Raw genomic sequence first — 25,531 nt, 5'->3', positions numbered from 1 at the left:
AGAACATCTGGCACTGGTGTCACGTGGGCCCAGACAGGACACTGTGAATGCGGCATTGTGTGGAGGACCGACAGAGAAACTGGAATGAGCTTCTCAGATGGTCAGCATGGAGGCCCAAAGACATAGCGAGAGAGACAATCTGAATGAATAAACAGAGTTCGCTCTTACAGGTCTGCAATTTCAGGAGGAAGAGGAGCTCTGGGCTCTGTTTCACTCATTCTCTTTCTGGCTCTCTCTCTCTGAGTCATCCTCTCCGTGGTTCTTGTATTTATTATTTATCGATTTTAATAATATATTTAAAAAGTTTAATGCAATTGTGTTCCAATTGTAGAAAACTGGCATTTGATATTGAGGAAACCCAGCCAACATTGCAATAAACCTTAGTCAATGGTAGATGCAGTTTTTAATGTGCCACACATGAAAACAAGGAAACTGTAACATACTGTGCAAAAAAAAAAAAAAAAGACATATTTGTAATATGTAAACGTGTAATTTTAAATAATCTCTCAATACATCATCCTATTGCATGGACTGCCCGTCGATCTTTCGCAGCCTTGTTTTCATTTGTGTTAAATTTAATAAGTCCATAACTGTGGCTAACATTATTACATTTTACTATATTACAACAATTTTAACAAAACATTGTGATATACTTAATAAGATGAGTTGTGTTATTTTTGTTACTGTATTTTTTTATTTCATGATTTGTTGTAAGTATTTCACAAAATTATGTAATTTTATAAATGAAAGGTAAAACATTTGGTATATTCTGGAAAATCATTTTTAGCATTTATCACTATAATCAGCACAGTTATTAATGCATTTTTGTGCAACAAACAGATTGAAATGGTGGTATTGGTGTTATGTTACGATAAAAGTACAATCACTCGCAATTATCTTTACTGTAAGGTGCTGCTAGTCGTTCACTTTACTTGATGCATAGAGTACAACACAATGAGCAATGGAATAGGGAAGATCCACTTGACTTAGACAAATAAAAACGTAGAAAAATAAAACCACTTCTTTTCTCATAGAAAAACATGGAAAACTACCAATAGTATTTCTTGTGAACGACCAAAAATACTCTATATATACATCTCACAAGTCCTCTTGAATGCAAAGTCACTACGCCAACCTCCTTATACTTTCATGTGCGTTTTTTCTCCATTTTTCAAACGTTGTAAGGCCTGCCCTGTCACTTATGTCATTATTCTGTGACATCAGCAGGAGATGCATTTCCTTCCTTTCGTGGGTGTGAAAACAAGGTTCCTCTTTGCAGAAATGCTGTTCTGAATTGAGCAACTGTTGGCTGTTGGGAAGTTCCTTTGGTTGCAGGCATTCTTGGCTGACAGATTGGACAGAGTCAGCACTTTACTTGGTTGTACCTGTGTTGGGAGGTCAATCCTGTTGTCCCCATATTACAGAGTCCTGTCTGTGCCCCTCAAATCCAAATCCTTTAGAACGTTCCAAAATGCTTTTTTTCTTGGACGTCTTCCTCTTTATTTCTGGGGAAAGGGGACTAAAAGACCTATCTGCCGCATAAGGAAATGACAAAGATGTTTTCTTGAAGACACTGTCGATTGTAGGATAATTCCCCTCAGTTTCTATAGGTTCCCCTATCTTTGGCTTGATCTCTGAGCTGGTATACATGCTTTCCCAAGGCTCGGGTTTGATCGGTCCTTTGCGCTCTTTACCTGTAGAAAGTGAACTGGTTATTTTACATGTCATGTTTGGATCTTCTCCATCTTCTGCCTTGAAGTGCTTGTTCTCGTGCACACTCAACAGCACTGCTGATTTACATACCTTTGAGCAATACCTGCAATTGTGTCCTTTACCTGACTTTTCTAGATGTTTTTTCTCATGACTTTTCTTGGTGGCAAGGTAAAGGAATCGCTGTGGGCAGTAAGAACATCTATAGCGCTTTTCCATGCTCAGGCTAGGGGACGTCACATCTGAGCTGAAACAGGAGCCATCCTCAGTGCAGCTCTTGCAGATAAAGTCACCACTATCCTCTCCAGTGGACCCAGCTGTGCTGGATGTGTCTTCAGGGGGACATTGTTTACCACATATTCTGCAGTGTGGCTGGTGGCAGCTGATGATGTGCATGCTGAGAGAGGTTTGGCTAGCGAAAGAACTCTCACAGCTGTGGCAGGGGAAAGCTTCCTTTTGGCTGCTATGCCTTGGCTCCCTCCTGACCCCATAGTTGTCTGCTGAGATCCTCTTGTCTGGACAGAACGGTGTTTCTCTGAAGTCTTCATTGGCTTCAGGTGACAAGGGCCTAGTGTAGCATCTCAGATGTTTCATCCTTGTTCGTTTTCTTTTCACTTTCTTACTCTTCTTTTTAGGTTTATAAGTGTAATAGGGACGCCATAGTTTGTCGGTTTCAGGATCATTTGGGTCATCATATGTTTCTTTTTCTGTAACTGAGGTTGTGACGTCTGCCCTCATTCTCAAACTTGGACTTCCAATACTCTCCTCTGCAGGGCTTCTTTGACCTATGCCCTCTTGTCTCCAGCTTTTCCTTTTCCTCTTCTTTGGAAATAGCTTTGAGCCTTTTATTTTCCGTCGAACAATTGCCTCGTTGCCAATTTTCACAGTTATTTGGCAGAGGGGAAGGACTTGGTTGTCAATTGATGGGCCTGGACATGCAGGCTTAGCAATGTATGTTTCTGTCTTTTCACTAGGCGCTTGATCGGCTGTTATGCTCTCAGGTCTCGCTTGCAGCAGCTGATTAGCCATGTCCTCGATGGTTTGTGCTGCTGCTGACAGTTCACTCAGCTTGCTCAACCCTTCGAAGGAGCACACGGATGGTAAGTTGAGGAATGGAAGAATGTCTGTGCTGTTTTCTGTGTTTTTCTCTGTTGGAGAATCTCTGTCACTTTCATGCGTAATCAGAGAGGACCCTGCGTTTTTCTGTATTGCTTTTGAAGAATCTGTAAATCTGTAACTGAAGAGAGGTGACCCTTTTCCATCAAATCCAGACTTTTTCCTGAAATCAGTAGAGAGATCTTTCAGGGGTTGGTCTGTCTCAGATGGCACAGAAAATCCTAAGTTTTGGTCACACGGTTTGTCAAAGCTGATGCGAGGCGTTTCTGATGCCATCATTTTTGGAGTGGCCATGAATGTCACTGGCATTGAAAATAAGGACTGACCACTAACAACATCTGAATTAGTTGTCGGTACTGTGCTGTCAAAAAGGGTGTTGGGAGAACAGCTGCCCAGAGGTGCACTGTAGGACTCATCATTGCCCTCGATCCCTTCAGAGTATGTCTGACTGTATGACTTGTAACGTTTCTTTCTAAACTTCATTGGGAGAAGCCTGTAAAGCTTTATGGGGTAGACACTACTCTTGAATCCACCATTTGCTGATTTTTTATTGACAGCCAGCTGTGGATCAATGCCATGAAAGGTCTTCTGGTGATTCTTGAGGATGTAATAAGTCAAGAAGGTCTCCAAGCAGAAAATGCACTGGTACCGGCGATCCCCGGTATGCCAGATCTCATGCTTGGTGCGGTATTCAGCCAGAGCAAAAACTTTGTTGCAGTAGTGGCAAGGATAGGCTCTATGCCATAAGTGTACATTCTCATGTCTTTTTAGGCTAGAAAGGGTCACATAAGCCCGTTTGCATACAGAACACTTATAAGTCCTTGAAGTGCTATTTGTTTTTAAGGTCCCATTAACTTTATCCTGAGACATCTCAAGGGGACTAGTCAATGTGGGTTCTAAATTTAAAGGGATATGGAGATCTGGTGGAGGTAAAGAGTGTTGTGCGGTATTTGCATTAGATGTACCATTAGAGACTGGGACTCTCAAAGAATCTTTATTATTTGTCTCTAACTCAGATGGGCCTTTTAGAGATTTCACACAAACCTGCTCGTGATTGCGCAATCTTTTCAGATGCATGAACTTTTTACGGCAGTACTTGCAAAACAAATGGCTGACAAATCTCTTGTGTATTTGCATGTGAATGGTGAGAAGCGCTGAGTCGCTAAAGGTCTCAGGGCATTGCTGGCAGCTGAAGGTGGAGAAGACATTGGGTGTATTCTGAGGACTGAGGCAGGGAGGCTCTGCATCCTGAGGGGGTGTAATGTCAAGTGGTGGCAACAGATCGAGGCTGGAATGTATCTCTGGTGCTGCATCTGAGGACAACTGGGAGGAAGATAATGGAGCAACAGTAGCCTTTTCCACTGCAGATGTGCCTGTAATAGTGGGCACAGCTGCAACTGGCTCACTTGAGAGAGGCGGAATACCGTTACCATGTATACGACGCTTCTTTATAGGTCCAAGTCTATGGGTAACCAAAGTCTTAGCTGGAGGCACGACAGGTATGATTGTTCTGTTATCATTCTCCTGGTTAACCTCTTTAGATTCTTGCCCCTGGCTCACTGCATATGAGTGCTCAGTTAGGGCATTGGCAGGCTCACTCTCTGTGGGTGATATGCTTGTATCTTGGGAGCTAGAAGGAAGATGCCCTTCCTCAAGTCCCTCGGTAACTTTGTTACGGTGATCCAGTGTAGAAAATGGGTTGTTTACTGCCTCAACCTCAGTAATGGAGAAAGCATTGGTGATCCTTGGGCCTTTAGAGCAGTCTAACTCCTCAGGCTTGAGGGTTTCTTTTTTCAGTGTGCATGTGTCTGCCAACTTTGACTGACTGTTTGATCTTGCGCAGCCTGCAGAGGCTTGGTCTTGTAAAAGACCAGAGCTCTGCCTTTCAGAGTCTAGCAATTTCTCCAGAAAGGGAATTCCTAAACGCTTTCCAGCTGCCACCAAAGACCTGCTGTCCTCTGTACTACTTGACTCCACTCTGGCATTGTAGATGAAGTTCAGGATGCTAGCAAAGACCTCAGATTTCAGGTCTGTTAGCTCCAGCACCTGGCTGGATGTGTAGACCTCAGGCGTTTTGAATGCATTACGAAAATATCCACTTGTGGCAGCCAGTATGTTGCGGTGAGCCCGGAATTTGACATCCTCTACGACGATTATTACGTCACAGAATAGGCCTTGTGAACGTTGTTCACTAAGATGACTGAGGACAGCTTGGGGGTGGGAACTGTCCACCAGACCAAGAGTGCTGGGGTTGACCACAGTCATCTGCAGAGGAGAAACAAACAGGTAAAAAACAACAAAAACAATATTTTAAATCTGGGTAAAAAAAAAAAAAATCATAGATACTTTGATTTAATAGCACAACACCTCTGTTTCTGAACATCAATAATTTGTTTTACTGAGAGTTTAATGAGGTATTCAGTATACTTAGTCACTGTTCAATAACAAGTCAATAATATTCAATAACAAGACGCTGTGTTAATGGAGGATGATGACTTAAAGGGTTACTCCACCTCCAAAATTTTAATTTTGGGGTGGAGTAACCCTTTAAATGTATAGTTCACCCCAAAAAATTCTAATTTATTTTCCCAGCCTCACAATGTGTTGTTCTAAACCTGTATGACATTTTTCCTTCTGCAGAGCACAAAAGAAGAAACTTCACTGTGATCCACAGAAGAATGAAATGGGTTACACTTTATTTTAAAATGTCATTGTTACAGTCTAATTATACCTTTAAGTACTGAGTAATATTAATTAACTATACATGTACGTACTATAAGGTTAGGTTTAGGATTAGGGTTTGGTTTAGGGTTACTTATTACATGCAATTATCCATAATTATAATAGTAAATACATGTAACCTGTGTAACAAAGACGCCTTAAAATAGTGTCACCATGAAATGCATAAAGGTTTGAAACAACATTAGGGTAATTAGTAAAAAAAAAAAAAATGTAACCATGTTAAACAAATACATATTTGACCACAACATGACATTTAACTATTAATAAAAAGACAGTAGAATAGCAAGGAGACATTTTAAACTAAGAATGAAAAGAAACGTTTAATTAATAGACGACTCTAATCTAATCATATCAAACCACTAGATGGCAGCATGACTCATCTCTTAAACTGCTATCATCACATGTCTATAAAGCAGGAATCAAATGAAGCCAGTGTAGTTAGTATAACATACATTCTTTAGCAGATGTGGTTAGTTCATAACATCAACAGCCAAACTGTAATATATTCAATTATTATACAGGTATAGTGCAAAAACAGATGCATATTTCATCTTACATATGATGTTGTTGTGATGCAAAGAAATGAGGTAAAGATGAAGCCAGTAGAGATTACTGAGGATGTTTGCGTACTACCACGTACTAGTCCTCATACTACCCTCATGTCTTCTCCTCATCATGCTACCTTGATCTGAGCTTCCTCTTGTTTATTTTTGCTCTCAAGATTACAGAAGCATACTTTGTACCAGAGATGTTCACAAGTCTTTAACTTGGAGTCTGAGTCAAATCTGAAGTCTTTGGTCACAAGTCTGAGTCGAGCCTCAAGTCATTTAAATGCCTCGCTAAAAAATCCCATTCAGAATCCTCATGTATTGAAATCTACCTATTTATGAAGCTGTTTTATAGGCTATAGACAAAATATATGATCTATGATCTGCTTTGTAAAAAAAGAGATGTTAGGATGTAAGGTTAATATGCATCCAGCCTGTTACTTATGTTTTAATCCATTACCGTGTCAAAAACAGTTTTTCTGTAATCAAATTCTATTAAAAAAGAGTCTGATCTACCATGACACATAAGGAAATACCCTGTGACACAGATATTACAAAACCATACAAATAAAGTTTTTCTTTATAATATAAGGGGTATTCAATTAAAGTTCCAAGAGGTGCGGCCTCTTTTCTTCCAAGCAGAGGTCCGGACAAAAATAAATACATTTTTACATGTATTCTATTTCTACATTTAGATACATGTGAGGCCATGTGACAGAAAAAAAATATCTGTTCAGCGTTTTCCTCCTGAAATCTATACTATTTTAATATCTTACTTAAAAGCATTATCTACTAAAAACAATGTAGCTACAATAATAAAAATGTTCTCATCTTGACCGGAAAATAAAAATAACTAGCAGTTTCAACGTTTAAGTTCTATCCTAGCCATCTAACAACAATTTTCCCAATTATAATTAGGCTACACCATTCTTTTGAAATGTTCTTAGCCTACAGATTAATAATGCTAAATGTAGATCAGAAACGCCCTGTCACATCTGGTTTGAACGGTCAGTCATAGGTTATAGATAAATAGATAGTAAGAAAAATAACTATATTTGCAGCATTGTTTTGTTTCCTGCTGTTGTTAAAATAACCGCGCCGATAAAAGGGCTTGAATAAAGCATGTTTGGCTTTAGATAAAAATACTAGAGGATACAGCGCTGAAATATTTTTGCCATAAACGACCCTGAGCGCTTGTTATGTGATCCGCTCCACAGTTTTGACATGCTGCTCACTTAAATTGGTGCTGCTGTTACGACTCGCGGTCCAGATGGATGCCAGGATGCGGATGCGGCCCGCCTTTTTGAATATATAAGTATAAGGATAAAAACTTAAATATTCACGAGTGCTTTTCCTCAAGTCGAGTCAAGTCTGGAGTTGTTTCAGGTCGAGTCTGAGTCAAATCTGAAGTCTATAAAAATGCGACTTCAAGTCCGTGTCACTAACTCGAGTGCCCATCTCTGCTTTGTACAAGGTAAGCACACATAGATACATCCACAAAGAAGAGCATAAAACAAAGAAACAACTGCACAGAAAAACAAAGAACAGTCCTTCAATAAATACAGTCCTTCAAACAAAATGTTTTCTAACACCAATATTTTAAATATCCTTTTTTTTCCTCTCTGACTGGCTAAAAATAGACTTAATAGTCAGATAACCCCGTCATCAACCAATTTCATCCTTTGCTATACCTGGTATGACCTGGCAGAGTCATCAAAGAGAGTCTAGACTGAGCAAAGGTGAGATGTTCCATACAAGATGACTCATTGAGAACGCTCCTTTTGTCCGCTTCAGGAGCTAACACCTGGGCTGTGGGAGATGGCTCACCTGGCAGCATTAGAATAGTTTAATCCATCACATGTGATACACAGAAATACATCAAAATGAATACAAATTAAAAATGTTTTATTATCCAAATTATGTTTGGATGAAAATATGAGGTAGGTATCATCTGACTGGGGTCTGTTGTCAGAAATAACCATTAATTTATATTGGATGAACGTGTCTAAACAGTTTCAACTTTTAATCACTAAATCATGTGGAGTGACTCTCTTGGAGTGTATGTTAGTCCTGGAATATCCACCAGACTTAGTCACAGCTCTTTTCAAAATCCTGCCCTGCAAATAAACCACTATACCACAAAGACCACTGTAATCAGAGACAGAAACACATGAAAGGATCGACAGGCAGAAAGTGTATTGAAGTAATTTTGACTAATCAAAGAATATGACAATATTCTGAAAGTCCTTTTTTGTGTGAGCTCAAAGCAGTCACAGACACTAGTGTGATATTTCAGAACATTAATTCATTCAGATCTGTCAGGTAAAATGAGTACCATTTAAAAATTGTGAACCGTAGTACAGCTCAAGAATTGGACAGACAATTTTGTAGCAACTAGTAGACTTCCTGTTTTACAAAACCTTCCCCACCCTTCTATATCCTGTTTATAATATTAAAAAAATTCAACTCGCACTAAAAGATGCTTGGTCAATATCCTATAAATATGCCAAGATGATAGCAAGATCTCAATTGGTCATGAGTTTTAAACAATGTAAGAAACAATTCTGATCTACTAGCAGACTACTTAGGACCTGCAAAGTGCTTCATGTAGTTTTTTTCCACAGACCTATGCACTTTCATCTCCATTTGGTATTTATTTTTAGGGCAGCGAGGTTCACTGAATGATGACTTATGTTTGTAATGATGACTTGTTGCTCATCGTTGCTCTACACATGAAGGCATGTGGTGAAAGATACACTATGACCCCCATTGCCTACTAGAGGAAGTGAGCAAGAATCCATGGCTGGGAAAGTGCTGTCCTTTATAGCACTTCCACTGAGTAAAATATATTGCTCAAAATCAAGACATTATGCCATTATACAAATGGCCGACGTGGGTTGTAAACCAGCACTAGTAGGGCATGGGAACGGGTGGAACCAGTGACACTAAATGAAACTGATGTAGGCTATTTTTGTATGCATCTAGATGAATATTTATGCATTTGATGGACTCTTTAATCCAAAGTGGCAAATACTGGATTCAAGTTGTACATTTCATTAGTTCATGCTGTCCCTAGGAATGAAACCCATTACATTGGTGTCACTAGCACCATGCTAAACTGTTTGAGCTACAATAATGCTCAATGGCCAAGCATAAAAATAGCTATTCAAGGGATGATGTATTTATCGTCTGTATTTGCTGATGTGTTCCTGACTAGACAAGCTTCAGCATGTTTGTCATTGGTGAGTCTGCTGTGCTTCTTTGAAAACATGATGGCATGGCACGTATGGTTTTCATATGTATCCGATTTAGGACCACATATGAAAGTGGCCTGGGCCTGATTTGAGAAAAACGGATTTGTGCTGTTCAGACTGTCATAAGAAAATCAGATATGGGTCACATTTGGGCAAAAAAAGTCGGATTTGGGCCACTTTAGCCTGCAGTGTGAACTAAGTCTAGGACTGAAGTTGACCTGGTCTAACTCATGAATATTAAAGTTCATGCTGAGCTTGCTTAACCTTCATAGATTGCTTGTCCATGTGACCAAATTAATATGATATATTAATATATAATAAGTCAAACTGGTAAGTTTGCGTTAGGCTTAGCTTGGCCCTGACTGCTGCAATGAGAAGACTTTTGCTTCGTGGCAGTCTAGATCCTAAAGCCTGGTACGCACCAAGCCGACGGTCGGCCGTCGGGCAGTTTTTGTTCGTTGGCTGACTAAGTTTTCTCAGTGTGTTCCACACCGTCTGCTGAAGTTGGTCCTCGTCGATGCCGATTCCACATGATGAATTGGCATCGGTCGGTTGGGCCATCTGATCATTCTGATTGGCTGTTCAGCTGGTGAACCAGTGCACGAGAAAAGCGCAGAAGGGACGTGCTACTTGGCTGTCGGGTGTCGAGTGTCGGCTTGGTGTGTCAGGGCAACTTTGGACGCTGCTGATGTGAGCCGACCCCGCAGTCTGCTTTTGTCGCCACTAGTTCATCAGCATCAGCTTGGTGTGTAAAGGCTTATAATGCCATTCCTTTACAGTGTTATTTCACCTTCAAGCATCTGTATGTTCCTGAACAAATTACTCTTCCTGATACTCTAACTCAAAAACGATGCCCCACATTTACTCACCCAAACTTGTTGCACATGTATGACTTTTTCATCTGCTGAACATTAAATAACAATGGAAACCAAACAACATTGGAACCCATTGACTTTATGGACAAAAACAGAGGCATTTCTCAAAATATCTTCTTTAATGTTCCCCAGAAGACAAAGTCACAGAGATTTGGAACAATGTGAGGGTGATTAAATGATGACAGACTTTATTTTGGGCTGAAGAATCCCTTTTAAACACAGAATATAGAAAAACTAAATCCAAAAACAATAATAACATGACCTGATACATCATTATTTCAAGTTATTTCCTGGATTCAGGCTGCCAGGAAAAGATCAAGGATAATAATATATAATTATAATTATATATTATTAATTATAACTCATAAATATATGTAATAAATTTGTTTTCTACAAAAAGCTGTAAAAGTTTGAAATAAAATGTGAAATGAAAAATATAAAATACCATACCTGTAACAACTATTTTATTTTATTTATTTATTTATGGCTACATCTATATTTTATTTCTGACAACTGCAGACTTAAATAGATGATATGACGTGATTATGATTTCCTTACTCTGAAGTAAGATCTTACCAGGTGCACTCGAAGGCAACAACAGACCAGGCAGACACAGGAGCTATATACAGTACAAACAAGAACTAATGAGGGAGCACAACACAGCTGAACACAGTTAGGTCATGGGATGGAAACGTTTGACAGAGACAAAAGGATAAGCAAAAGACACAGATAAGCAAAAAACAAGACATAAAACAGAATAATAACAGATGCTGTCTTTTATTGACAGTATTTGTATAGCATATGCGGACTTAGTCCTTTCAAATTTCTCTTCTGTCAGCGACCAAGTGCGTGGAACTTGTTTGACTCTTTAGCTGACTAATCTACATAGTAGCACAATGAGGAAATGAACAAAGGTCAGATTCTACATCTTCCTGGTGGTACAGGAACACAAAAGCTTTTGAATATCTATCCTAGCAAGCTGACCCATTTCTGCTTCTCACTATCTATTTCCAGTTCGAGTTCACCCCAGGAGGAAGACTGACCTGCCGCTGCAAAGTGGATATATGTCAGATGCAGCAGGCTAATGCACCATCAAAATATAACAGTTTTTAGTATTGATTGTTTTTCCCTTTGTCTGTCATTTGCACTACTTTCTCTTCTGTCTTGCTCTTTTTCTGTACGATGCCCCCTTTTCTGTGTGATGATCATGGAATGTCCACATTATTATTCAAACAAGTCACTGCAATGTTATTTTAATGCATTTCCAGGGCCCCTTGTGTGGCTCATTAAATAAAAAAAACAAACGACCTTTTTAATTGCCAAATATGCTTTTTAGACGCATGCTCAGATGTTGGTCACTTTAACTTTGCATCAATCGATGGTCCGAGGGGGATATATCAATCATTTGTAGAAAGTTACGCTTTGTTATTGTGGAGAATTTGCAATAAATTGACCATGTTCAAGTATGTATTTAGCATAAACGCTCTGCAATGTGCACACGTTTTGTTTTTTCAGTAATGTATGCAAGTCTGGCGATAAGGTAAAGGTTGCGCGTCTCTGCTGAGAGGTTGTTTTCTTTCAACAGAGCGGCCATTTTGAAACCACGACAAAAGCATTTTGGTACAAAGTAAAATGGCCGCCTGTAATATTCTATTAGACAGTGGAGGTTGATCTTGTTCGGACTTGCGATTATAGATTTTAGAGTCTAAATTCTGAGAACATTATTAATTATCAATATTAAAATGACTGACAAGCAAAGCCTTGTCTGCTCAGCGCTCAGTTTCTGAACAGATAAACTAGTTTTGAAGAACATTTCCTCAAGCTGTTCTGTGGTCCCTGGTGCATTATGCGTTGCTCATAATGAGAAAGGAAACAACCAAACCGCAAAGAAGACATCTAACATATCTGATCAAAAACATCATGACACAGCATTATTATTCAGCCTGTACCTTTACTGAGCATTAAACAACAGCTGAAACAGTCTGGATGTAACAACGTGCTAGATTTGTTAGTAAGATGCTGCCCAAGATCTGTTTTAATCTGTACTGTTTGTGTATGATAGCGCTAAACGGGAGAGGCAGACCACTCTTAATAGCTGGGAAAACATCCGCCTGCTCCCTGTCTGACAGGCCTCCGTTGTCACGGCAACATGCTGTGGCGCAGCACTTATTGGGATTTGTATGAATGGCGACTGAGCAGGCAGTTGTGTTTTCCGTCCAGAGAAACACGAACCGTTCTTACAGATAGCGCCATGTTGGAAAGCCCTGGTAGCATTTAGCAGAAGCTGAGGACAATCGCTGGGGATCACTGTTATCTGTATTGGTGTGTGTGTGTGTGGGTGTGCAAGTGTGTGTGTTTAGTAGACTAGTACGCAGTCAAAATCACATCCCATAGATTCACAGATCTGGATGGCAATGCTAATTTAAGTAGAAGGGCCCTTTTACGTGAAAAAACCCCCACTAAATTTAAAAGTGCTATTTGTTATTTTCAGTTGTCGAAGCTTTCGTTTAATGCCGTAAGGCATTTTATATAGGCGTGAAATGTCTTTTGTTGTCTGTGGTTTTATCTACCTGCCACACCCTCAACATGACTTACCATACCAGATGAGCGAAATGGCGAAAAAATGAAAATCCCCTGCCTTCCCTCAAACTATTAAGTGCAGAAAATTTGTCTACGAGTATGAAATGTCCAGTCAGACAAAGAACGAAACATTAGCTTTCATTTTTACAGATAAAACCACATGAATCTTGATGCGGTGCCCTGCAAAAACGGGCTCGACTGTGTCTGTTTGAAACTGGAGGCAAAAGCATGCTGAACGTACCTTTATTTCAATTAATCAGAGAAATCGCTTCAGTGGACGGAGAGCGGAAAACATCGCTCACACCTTCCTTGTTCCTGTGATGCACTGATGGCTTGAAAGAGATGTTTCATTTGCAGGCGAAAGTGTTGCAGCTTTTTTGTTTTTTGAGTGTTGCAACTCATCACTTGCTGCTCTCTGCTGCGATCGTAGTCTCTCCTATAAGTCTATCCAGCTTGCTCTCTCTCTCTCTCTCTCTCACACACACTCTCTCTTTTTGGTTCACCCTAGTCCCAGTGCCCTCTCTGCGTGAGACTCCCGGTCCAGAGGTGGCAGGGGGCATCAGTCTGCTCCACTGCACCCCGCTATAGGGCTCGTTCCTTCCGTACGCTCGCTAGCTGGCCACCAGGGTCTTTTCGCCCACTGTGGAGTTTATAAATAGTCGGGCAGGGCAGCTCTGCTGCTGTGCATTATTACCAGCGGAAAAGAGATGCGTCGTGCTAGCAAGCACTGCAACTTCATTAGCCACTGCAAAAGAGTAGCCGGAACGAGAGCGCGTGGGGAAAACGGATCAGCGTGCTAACACGTGAGAAGCGCTTGCATGGCGTGCGAGGTGGATGAAGCAACGCAACCACTGGTGTCAAAACAAAAACGGCACCTGGCGCGAGCCAGCTTTTGACATTTTCCATCACGTAGAATAAATAATGGCGGACCGGGTGGTGCTATTTCAGATGAGCCCCCCTCACTCCTCCAAAAAAAGCTTATGAATTTAAATGCACAGGCGCACACATGCTCGGGTTCTCCGTCTGCCCCTTGCCCACCTAATGAAACATGCTTTTCTCTAGTCCAGTACGTGTTTATGCACATTTGCTGGTATGTCTAAGCAACACCGTTACCGCTGCAGCGACATCTTTATGCGTGCATCTTTGTAGTGGCAGGTGGGTGGGTGTGAGAGAAAGAAAGAGAGAGAGAGCGAGAGAGACTGCACAGTCTGCTTCTCCATCGCACATTTCTGATATCAAGCAGAAGGAGGGCGAGCAGCCGAGGAGAAAGAGAGGATGAGAGAGTGCATGAGCAAGCAGAAACGGTTGATTTAAGACAAGGACAGGAAGACGTGGGGAAGACAACATGGCAGACCACTAGAAAGAGGTTTCAGCAAAAGGTTACGAGGACAAGACATTAAACTGAGATACAGATGTTGACGGAGAGTGAGCGTGCAAGAGCATCGAAGGGAGAACAAGAGATCATGAGGAAGTGGAAAGGTGGTGGAGGACAGTAGGTTCACCTTCAACATGGCTGCTGATTGATGCAAAGGGATGCGGCTGTGCTGCAGAGAGCACGAGAGAGGGAGGAGACGGGTGGGAGGCAACGGGAGAAAATGGACAGGGAGGCGCTGCTTCACATTCCATCTGCATGGGTTATTATATTTCATGGCCCAAACTGGGTATGTCTTTATTCAGGGTGAAGACTGTAAATAAAAACTATATATAAATAATGCGAATACCTACGTTTCTTTTACTTTTTTTCCCCCTCTAAAGCTTCTGTCTGTTTTCTAGCATATTTTAATCACACTAATATTAATAAATGTAATATTATTACTCAAAGTAATAATATGAATATTTTTTCTCGCATAATTTTTTTAGGCCTACTCATAACATCAGTTGTACTAAAATATATGATTTATATGAGATGACTGCAGTCATATCAGTAGCCTAAAAAACTTTTCCACGTTTGCGTCATCTCAATTAACCCTTGTTTTATTGGAAACTTTCACTAGCATAATAAACTAATCATGGCTGACTGCTATTAAGGCATTTCCACAAGGGCACTGGTAACTAAAAACTTGATTTTGCATGATGCTGCACCCACAGCTGTAGCGTAGGCATCCAAGACTGGCACAGGAGATTACACATACTCCAACTTTACTGAATCTCATTCAAATCCAATTATAATGGACACTGTATAAAAATAAATTCCTTGTAATCTGAAATTTAAGCCCACTGGTGAAAAATCATTTTTGCATTCTTCTGTAATTTAATGTAGCAATGTCATTATAAATTACATTATCAGCATAACAAGTGTGAGTAACTTGCGCTGAACAAAACCTGATGGTCATGTTCTCCATCATGATGTGAGCCATTTGTGCTTCAATAGAAGCTATAAAATTTGACCTTCTGGCATTTAAGAATCGCATGATCAGAGTCACAAAATTACTTGATTTGCATTTTTCTTTGTTTTAATCTTTCTCAATATCTTAAATCTATGTCCACATTTAAATGAGAACTCAAAGTGGATAGCTTCAATAAGAAGGGTGTATTTCACTATATTTATTTCATTTTCCATCTAATAAGCTCTTGATTTGATGTACCAGGCTTGCTTTTAAAGTTGGCGGAGTGTCTCTTTAAAGCTTGCAGAAGGCCGCCTCCTTCAGCTCGTGGTGCAGCATGTGAACCTAATGCCCAGATACCAGCGGTTATTTCTGGAAACAGGGCTGAGTGCTGATTACCTGGGTGCCATGAAGACAAGCTGCTGTAACAAAGGCTGCATTCACTAGTGCTCTGGCCTGAGTTCAGCTCCCAGGTTGTGTTATAAGTGAACCACTGATGGTGAAATAAGAACCATAGACTAGATTGTTCACTGAACCATCCAGCCCACAACATCTCAGTTTCCTTATGCATATCTAGGAATATCAAATTATTTGATCTTTTGAATACATCGCTCTGTTACGTCTTAAATGTCATATAGCAACATGCCCACAATTGTTAGAAAGCGGGAAAACTATGATTTTGTGATTTTCAGGCCTGGGCAAGTCATGCAAATTAATCAGCTTATCTATCGAGAATCTATATTTTGCACAATACTGTCTGTGTTAAAATAGCTCATGGGGCAGAAAATGCTAATAACTTGTTCCAATGGGACAATTCCTGGTCCTCAAAGGAATAAAACGCCAAATCATCCATTAAGCCACGTTCCAAAGACCTTTTTTGTTATACTGGATACTTATGTACTAGTAAATATTTAAATGTAAATGTGTGTGTGTGTGTGTATATATATATACATACAAGTAATATAAATAGTCCTCTATATTATCTAGTTATATAAATATACAGTCACACTTTATATTAGGTGGCCTTAACTACTATGCACTTACATCAATAAATAAGTAAATGTACTTATTGTGTTCATATTGTATTGCAAAACAGTTTTGCTGCTATTGAGGTGGGATATGGGTTAGGGACAGGTGGGTTTAGGTGTAAGGGATTGGTCAACAGTGTAATTATAAATGTACTTACAGAAATTAATTACAGATGTAATTACATATAGGTATTTTTAAAAATACGAGTACAATGTAAAAGCATGTATATACACAATACGTGCATTGTATCAAATTATTAATTTAAATGTAAGTACATAATAGTTAAAGCCACCTAATATAAAGTGGGACCAAATATACTAACTGCAAGTACTATAAAATTCAAGCAAAAGTCAAGGAAATGTATTGGTCAAACAGAGTGGGACCCCTGAAATATAAAATCACTTATTTGTATTTCATGTAATATTTTTTGTGCGCAAAAAAAGAAAACAAAAATAACAGCTTTATTCAACAATTTATTATCTTCCTTGTCAGTCGTTGTGCGTTCACGAGAGTACCACGGCACATTACGATTGAACCCCTGACGTCCAATAGACTATTTGAACAATGTCCTTACTACCTTTCTTAGCCATGAACATGAACATGTCAGATCAGTTGCTGTCTATGCAGGGTCAGAAAGCTTAATTTGTGTTCCTAAGATGAACAAAGGTCTTACAGGTTTGGAACGACATGAGGGTGAGTAAATGAAAGGGTTAGTTCAGCCCAAAATGAACATTTTGTCATTAATTGCTCACCCTCACGTCGTTCCAAACCCGTAAGACCGTCGTTCATCTTCGGAACACAAATTAAGACGTTTTTGATGAAATCGGAGAGCTCTCTGACCCTCCATAATAGACAGCAACGCAACTGAAATGTTCCCAGGTCCAGAAACGCAGTAAATACATCGGTCCATGTGTTCATTTTGTTTTTGTGGCGCAAAAAAAAAGTATTCTTGTAGCGTCGCAAAATTGAAGTTGAGCCACTGATGTCACATGGACTGTTTTACCGATGCATTTACTGCGTTTATGGACCTGGGAACATTTCAGTTGCGTTGCTGTCTAGTATGGAGGGTCAGAGAGCTCTCCGATTTCATCAAAAACGTCTTAATTTGTGTTCCGAAGATGAACGAAGGTCTTATGGGTTTGGAACGACATGAGGGTGAGTAATTAATGACAGAATTTTCATTTGGGGTGAACTATCCCTTTAAGGTTACAAAAATTCCTTTTAACTATAAACTACAAGATAACTAAAAATACAGGTAAAACACCACAAACAATTCTTCGTATTAACATTGGGCCATTTGTTTGTTTTTTTTTTACCAAATTTACTTACTTTATTAATAAGCTATATATTATTCACTATTAATAACATATTCATAAATACAGCAATATAATACTGCTGTTGCTATATTTCATTTTTATATTACTGTTTTTGCGTTCTGATTTTTTGTTATGTGTATACATTTTAAAAATGTATATGTGTATTATATATTTTAATATATGAAATTTAAAATAAACTTACAAAATAAAGGATGATATTGGAGGTTTTTTTTATCAAAGCTGGCAGTATTTCTTCACTGGAGGGACAGCACATTTTTACTAGTATATTCTAAGAATATTTACGCGAGAGGCAGAGCAGATTATAGATAACATATCTATTTCAGGTTAGGGCACTTCCTGCTAGTATTGCCAGAACTCCTAATAAAAAGAAAAGCTGAAGACTGTTTTGTTGTAGCAAGTGATTTGCCCCTGAAAAAAAAAATGGTTGCAGTGAATTTTTCTGCAGTGCGACACACTACTTCTAAATAACCTCGGGGTGTAAGGAGTTCCGCCATACGAGCCACAGAACAGTCATCACTGAGTCATATCAAGTATGCAGTGAACCGTTAGCGGACAAGTGCTGCATGGCTGAAGTACTTTTGTTCTTTGTCACTCAATAATATGTGTGGGTTGTGGCCCTGAAAGCATCAAAAATGCTAGCACATCAGAGGCCTGTCAAAGTGAGGCCTACAGTAAACCACGGTACAAATGAGCTCAAAGCATGAATCTTCCATTCAAGGCCAACATGGCCTTAAGTATAACGTAAAAAAGTGAAAGAAAACAACCTGAGCACTATGATAAATCGCTCTGACGATCAAGATGAGGCCTAGGTCAATATGTGGGCCGCAGTGTTTTGTAATGAATTATAGATGGAAACATTGCTGCTCATGAAACCAAATTCTAGCAGTCAGCTATTCAGCTGAAATGTGAATACACGAAAGACAAACAAATGAAAATCAAACATGAATATCACATAGTATAACCACAATAATATTGTCGTCTTCCTGGAGCAAAAACATAAAGGCAGGCTGCAGTTTTCCATTTCCTGCTATCAAGTGACTAAAGCTCTAAATAACGCAGTAAGATTAAAATTCCTTTACCAACCTGACGTTTGTTCATACCGCTCCTCATAATCGAGATCGTCTTTCCTCTGGTCCCTGTCGGTGCGATTAAATATGGGTCTGTGCGAGGAACTACATTGATGTGCCTCCTGGTGGTCATCATGCAGATGAACTCAGTACGTGATCCAGTCCTGCAATTTGTAGTATGCATGAGTTTTTGACTATTTTACAAAATTTCATGTTGTGATCATTTAAAAGTTGCAAAGTTATATAAATACCCAGATTATAGTGCAGATAACATTTAGGGTTTTTGCTGTTTGCAATGTTATTATGTCACTATTACAGTAAGGCCCGCCTTTATTGGAACGTAATCAAGAGAAACGCACTCAAACGACTGTCTCTGGAACGTCCATCTGGATGGATTCCCACAGTATATACTCAAAACAAGCTAACACACACAAACACACTCATTTCACTCATGGCCACTCGATCGCCTCGCTAGTCCCACGGCGGAACACTTTTAGCGCATCTATTTAGTCAGCATTAATGGACAACAGCTCACAATCTCTCTGTGTGTTAGTAGCGTGAGTAAGAGAGAGAAAAAGAGTTTCGAGTGAGCGGGGCTGATATATACCTGATCTATTCCTTCTCCTCTTCCATATTTGAGTAGCTGTAGATGTAAACAGTCTGGCCCAGGGTGAGATCAGTTAGTTCTGCCATGGTTGAGAGGACAGCGAAGGATAGAGACTCTGCAGCACAGTTTCTCCTTCAGGGCCAGATCAGCTGCTCTCTCTCAGCAGTACTTCCTTTGTGCCGTTTTGTGTGTGTGTGTGTGTGTGTTTGAGTGTCAAGTCCGGCCAAAGCAGTGCCTCTCTGCTATTCTCTCAGCCCAGCAATCGTTCCACAGGCCTCTGTCGCTGCTGCGTCATCGAGTTCCTGTACTGAGAGAGAGATGGGAGGGAGGGAATGGAAAAGGGAGGGAGAAGCAACGGAGTGAAAAAGAGGGAAAGCTGGGCTTCCACTCAAACGGTTTTGAAACGGTTACAAGCTCTGGACTCTGTAGATATTTCTGTCAGGATGAGCACAGATGAATAATTGAATTCTGTTGTGGGTGTTTACTAAGTCGAGTATCACTATTACTATATAGAAATGAGTTTGCATTAAGAGGAAATTTACAATAAGACGCATTTAGAAAGTAAACGGTGTCTGATTTCTAAATGCATATTATTGACAGTGCTGGGTAGTAACTGATTTCATGTATTCTGGATTACGTAACCAGATTCCATAAATTAAGTAGTTGTAATTAGAGTATGATACATTTTAAAATGCTCATAATCAGATTACAGTTACTTTTTATGGCTTGCATAATTATATATTATTTACACAATGGCAGTAAATTATTCATAATTTATTGATTCTCCCTAATTATTCTTTTGTCTCTCTTAAATTTTAATTTTTAAATATCCTACTGTGTATCATATTATTTAGCTTTAACTATTACAAATACATTTCCAAATCATGCTTCTGAATTTTGGGGGAAAGCACCTTTCAAGCAATTAGATCATGATAGAAACAAATAATTATGAAAGTTACTAAACACTGGTAAAACACTTTGTCCTCATCATATCCAGTGAAATTCAATAACTGTTGATTCTGGAAGTCTGGGACAAATATTTCAAACCTGGAATACTTTGGACATGTGATGTCATTGTTGTTTTCATGGGATTCCCAAACTTTTTTGTCAGTCAAAACCCCTCAAAATAAAATGTTTATGAGCAACATCTCTATGATAGTTAATATTTCAATAATTTAACAACCCTTTTTTATTTTTTTTACAATTATCTGACGTTGTTTAATGGTCACATTGATATGCAGGCAAACAAATAAAATATTATTTTTGTTATTAATTATTTTTTTCAAGTGTTTAGATTATTTTATTAATTAACTCACAAACCCACAGTTCTCACATTAAGCTGAGTTTGGGAAACCCTGGTGTAATGTATATATATATATTCTTTCTCTTTTTTCCATTAATATGGTACATTTAATGCTAAGTTTTAAAAAAGTTTGATTTAAAAAGTAATCTAAAAGGTGTTCAGAATACATTACCTAAAATGTGTAACCTAGATTAACCCTAATTTACCCCTTTGCTAAAGTGAAGTCCTGTATGTAGCTGATAATAACACAATTGCGGATTTACATAAAGAAAGAGTATATATAACTCCTTGTGCTCATCACAGCCCTACAGCTACTTTTCTCCTTTCAGTATCTTACTATTTTATCTGCGACTTGACAGTAAAGTCCTAACGTGACAAAAACTTAAGTTTAGCTTAACCTTACCTTTCAAGAAGAAACTCCACAGGTTTGGCATTTCATCAAATTCTTCCATCTTGTAAGAGCACCGCGAGTGTTTTTCCCTTGTTTTATCTGTTGTTTGTCCCTGCGTATTTTCAGTAAGGTTAAGTAAAAGTCTGTAACCGAATCTAAATTTCTCATCTTGCCGCACTCCGTCTAAACAGCCTCTGGCTCAGCCTGCTACAGTAGCCACGCCCCCAGACTCTCGTGATTGGTTGAGCTGGAAAGAGCGTGATACCCTAAATATTTTATGGCCTGGTAGACTCAATGTTTACACTTTTAGGGAGATTATAAATAGCATTACAGTTGTCAATGAACAATATAAGAAAATAGAAAATGTAGTTTTCTTCCCTGTCATGTTTCTTTTGTATATCCTCTTTTTCTCTCTCATGAGGGCTCTTTATTAGGGCTGTAATAATACATTGTGTCACAATATATCACGATGCAAAAATGTAGCTATATGTATAGTTTACACAGAAGACACACACACATATATATATATATATTCACATATAAATAATGATCAAGACAAAGACTGCATCAATTATGGTAAAACCCGAAGCTCATTTAAAATAAAATCCTTCAAACAATGTAGTCAGGTACAGAGTGCAAGCATATGTGTCTAACATGGTATTTTTAGCTAAGCAGAATCGTAATTATTTCTATTCTGATTATTGAACAGCACTTTAACTGTGATTTTTATTAGCCTGCCATTTAACTCTATTTAGGCTTTGTTTATGGTATTGTGAGAGTATCATATTGTGAGATCAGTATCATGTATTGAATCGTGACAGAAGTGTATTGTTAAACACTGTTGTTTATAGATATCTGACTTCATATTCAGCTATTAATATGGCAGACTTGGACTAAGGGCCACACAGGCTATATCTCAGAGTCAAAAAATCCAGTTGCATGAAAACCAGGCCATTCTTCTCAAATTTGTTGTGACAACATACCTATATATAGTATGAAAATACAACCTAATTACAGGGTCAGTGTATGTTAAACAAGTGTGTGTGTGTGTGTGTGTGAACTGGACCAAATGCCCCCACAAGGATAGTAAAACCTGACATTTTTGACATTGTGGGGACCGGCCTGCGGTCCCAACAAGGTAAAACAATTAATTAAAAATAGCAAATAATGTTTATCTGAAAGTGTAACAATGCAAACAGGTTTTCTGTAAGGGGTAGGTTTAGGGTTAGGGGATAGAAAATATAATTTGGTCAGTATAAAAGTAATAGAAGTCTATGGAAATTCACAGAAACAAACGTGTGTGTGTGTGTGTGTGTGTGTGTGTGCGTGTTTCTTAATTATAAAGTTAAAAAAAACAACAACTGTAGGCTATGTACTAATTTGTTACTTTTTACAAGGGCTGGTTCAATAACTAGTTTTGAGTCAGAACTCTAGTTAACAAATTTGTGTTTTCATGAGTAGTAATTTTGTATGATGGTTTCAAACACTCAGGCCAAATAGTCTTAGATTAGAATAATGGTTGTGATTTATGACCTTAATAATAAAATCCTATATATATATATATTATGATGTAACTTCTGGGTAAAAAAAAAACTAAACAAAAAAAACACTCTGACTAACATTCATACAAGAGATGACTGTGAAATGGCAAGTCTGGACATGTTATAAATGTTTCAGTTTTATAGCTGAGCAATATCAGGCTGCTCTTTAATAGTCAGTAATACTGTTATTACTACAACCCGAATTTCGGAAATGTTGGGACGTTTTTTTAAATTTGATTAAAATGAAAACTAAAAGAATTTCAAATCACATGAGCCAAGATTTTTTCACAATAGAACATAGATAACATAACAAATGTTTAAACGGAGATATTTTTCAATTTTATGCACAAAATGAGCTCATTTCAAATTTGATGCCTGCTACAGATCTCAAAATAGTTGGGACGGGGGCAACAAAGGGCTGAAAAGGCAAGACATTTTGAAAAGATTCAGCTGGGAGAACATCTAGCAACTAATTAAGTTAATTGGCATCAGGTCTGTAACATGATTAGCTATAAAAGGGATGTCTTATCATATCAGACATGTCTTACCAACATTTCCAGAATTCGGGTTGTAGTATGGATAAAGTGAATGCGGCAATACTTTTATACAGCAGTTCAATAAACAATAGATTAATACAAAGTAACTTTCATCAACCACTGTTTTTTTCTTCCTGAGCAACACACAAGTAGTGGTGTTTGATTCCTATTTTAATCAGTGAGGTTGAATCAGTGGATCACTCATAAGACAGTCATTGTCGCCACCTACAGGCCAAATGATAGTACAACCTGCACAAGGCTTACTGGATTTCTTGATTGTTTACACAGTGCTTAAAAGCCATTAAATATTGTATAATATATTTCAATAAAAATATGTTGGGGAACTTCCTTTTTACCTAGTAAAGTTCTTCTCAAGTCAATGTCATTAAACACCAGATTGTGACAGTTTATCCCTTATGGAGTGACAACAATGGATTAATGTGAGTTCAGTGAACTATTTTTTTTATCATTATTATTATTTAGCAATGTGTGTAATTGACTTCCTTTGTCTCTTGTATGTTTTTAAACTAAACGAGGCATTTTTCCTTAAATAGATCATCTAAAAATACTCTGACTTCTCATTTCAAAATCACTTACACTTAAAAAGTAAGGCTCATCTTATTGAGTGATTTAATGTTTACTGTGCACTTTATTTGAACCATCTCTAGAGTGAAAGCTCGTTTCATTGGTTTTGCACATTCGCTCACTTTATTAACTTGTGCCATCTGCTTTCTGCATTGCGGTTAATGAGGGCAAACTAGAGTGCGATAAAACATAGCAGTATTAGGTGACAGAAATAGTGAATATACACAATACTTACGAATTACATGAATAATTATGGATTGCATACATTAAAAAGATAAAATTAACACTTGAATATTTAATACTTTGGTGGTCATAGCACAGCACAACTGGTCTGAATTAGAATTTTTCAAAAACTTGTTTTTTTTTTTATCAATACATGCAAGCATGAAAAAACAGAAATAGACTAATGAACACTTTAAGATCATATGATTGTCTTTCTGACTGACTGGGAGTTGTTTTAATAGCTCATGGAGATTCAGTATTGGCTTTGTCTTCTTCCTCTGCAGGATAGGCTGTGCTGTCATGTTCTTTATTATAGTAAAACTTAAAGAAGATGTTCTTCCATCCCATGACATTCGCCAGCATCTCCATGTCTTCAGTTATCATATCACAATGACCCATCACAGCCTGCCTCCAGATCTCCTCCGAGTTACACAGCTGGACACACATTAACAGATGAATAAAAATCATACTCTATCATTTCTGTAGCCCAAACAATGCATGACAAAGGTTAAAGTTTAGTTTATGATCCGTGGTGATGCTTTCCTTTGCACTATATTCTTATAATGTTCTTAAAACATCAGTTACATAGATATGATCTGATTTATATGCAATATTCATGTCGCTCAAAAAGCAGAGGAGAAAGGGACAGGGTATTGGTCTAACCTTCCTAAACCTGCTTGAGGTTTGGCTGAGGTGGCCAATGTCCTGTAAGGATATGTAGGAAAGGATTTTAAGGAGCAGCTTGTCAGGTAAACGCTCCAGGTAGTCGACATGCCCTCGACACAGAGCCAAAGTGTAGTCCAGAATCCTGGTGCCAAACACTGCAGCTAGCTGCTCTAAAATCACAAATATATCATTCACGGTTACAACTCAAATGACATAATTTAGCTGAAGACTAACGAAAGCTGGATCTTTACCCTGCAATCTTGCATCATTCAAAAAGTCATGGTGGAACTGCTTTATTTCTCCAGGTGGTGCTCCTCTGAATTCAGACCGAACTGAAATCTTCCACCACCTCCATATAACCTGTTGACAATTAAGGGTTAGAAAACATTATGCCTAATATGACTAACAAAAATCCCAGCTGTAAGAAAATGAAATGTATAAACACTGGTATTTTTATTAACTGATGACAAGATATTTAACATCACAATACATTTTGCTGATCGAGAGACTATTGCTTTTTTGCAATGCGGGTAATGCAAAAATTGACCACCACATTTAAATATTTGTCCCAGAGGAATCATCATTTCATGTACTTCTAAATACCTCCTTTTGTGTGATGACAAACTGGTAGAAGTCTTTAGTGGGAGGTGGGCCTTGTCCTGCGGTTTCAAACAGTATCTCACTCAGCAAAGACGCCATATTTTGACGCTAAGTGGTTACCATGACAACAAACACACCAAAATAATCTCTTTTCCTACGCAAATCGATTTTATGCATGTGTATTCACATCTATTTAGTCGATAAACAGTCTAAAATAACAATACTTAAAATTATGTAAAGGTGAACGTTTTATTTTAAGATGGTGGTTGCGGGGGGGTCACGACCTGGCGGATTGATATTATGAAATCCTGACGAACGTAGCTGATGCACTAGTGATAAAATCATAAAGCGCGGGGTTAATGATGAAACGACCCGTTCGCAGTAACTTCAATAGGCGTTATTATCGTCGGCACGGTGGTTGGTAAGGCTTTACCGCACCGTTTGCTGTCGTAAATCGTTGTTTTTCGTGCGGGAAGTAGTGCGTGGCGGAAGCACGGA

General features: G+C 38.6%; 2 protein-coding genes across 4 annotated transcripts; both read right to left on the bottom strand.

Annotated features, from left to right (window-relative positions):
* Positions 1–385: 385 nt before the first annotated feature.
* Positions 386–19,503, bottom strand: zbtb38 (zinc finger and BTB domain containing 38). 3 transcript variants are annotated; one of them, XM_079374310.1, is made up of 3 exons: positions 19,190–19,503; positions 18,599–18,746; positions 386–5,091 (listed from the first exon to the last, which is right to left on the bottom strand). In XM_079374310.1, exons 2-3 carry the CDS (start codon positions 18,716–18,718, stop codon positions 1,399–1,401), a joined length of 3,813 nt encoding a protein of 1,270 aa, XP_079230436.1. In that variant the 5' UTR covers positions 18,719–18,746; positions 19,190–19,503; the 3' UTR covers positions 386–1,398. The 3 variants fall into 3 exon arrangements, with proteins under 3 accessions (XP_079230436.1, XP_079230437.1, XP_079230438.1); XM_079374311.1 differs by lacking the exons at positions 18,599–18,746; positions 19,190–19,503 and adding an exon at positions 13,067–13,296; XM_079374312.1 differs by lacking the exons at positions 18,599–18,746; positions 19,190–19,503 and adding an exon at positions 5,746–6,832 and having other exon boundaries at positions 392–5,401.
* Positions 19,504–23,653: 4,150 nt separating this feature from the next.
* Positions 23,654–25,513, bottom strand: fbxo36a (F-box protein 36a). The gene is made up of 4 exons (XM_079373702.1): positions 25,037–25,513; positions 24,685–24,793; positions 24,431–24,603; positions 23,654–24,202 (listed from the first exon to the last, which is right to left on the bottom strand). Exons 1-4 carry the CDS (start codon positions 25,130–25,132, stop codon positions 24,011–24,013), a joined length of 570 nt encoding a protein of 189 aa, XP_079229828.1. The 5' UTR covers positions 25,133–25,513; the 3' UTR covers positions 23,654–24,010.
* Between the last annotated feature and the right edge of the window lie 18 nt (positions 25,514–25,531).

This window comes from Barbus barbus, assembly GCF_936440315.1.
Source record: "Barbus barbus genome assembly, chromosome: 23".
Lineage (NCBI taxonomy): Eukaryota > Metazoa > Chordata > Actinopteri > Cypriniformes > Cyprinidae > Barbus > Barbus barbus.
The sequence above is the reverse complement of the archived record's forward strand: the minus strand, read 5'-3'. Positions and strand labels throughout refer to the sequence as shown.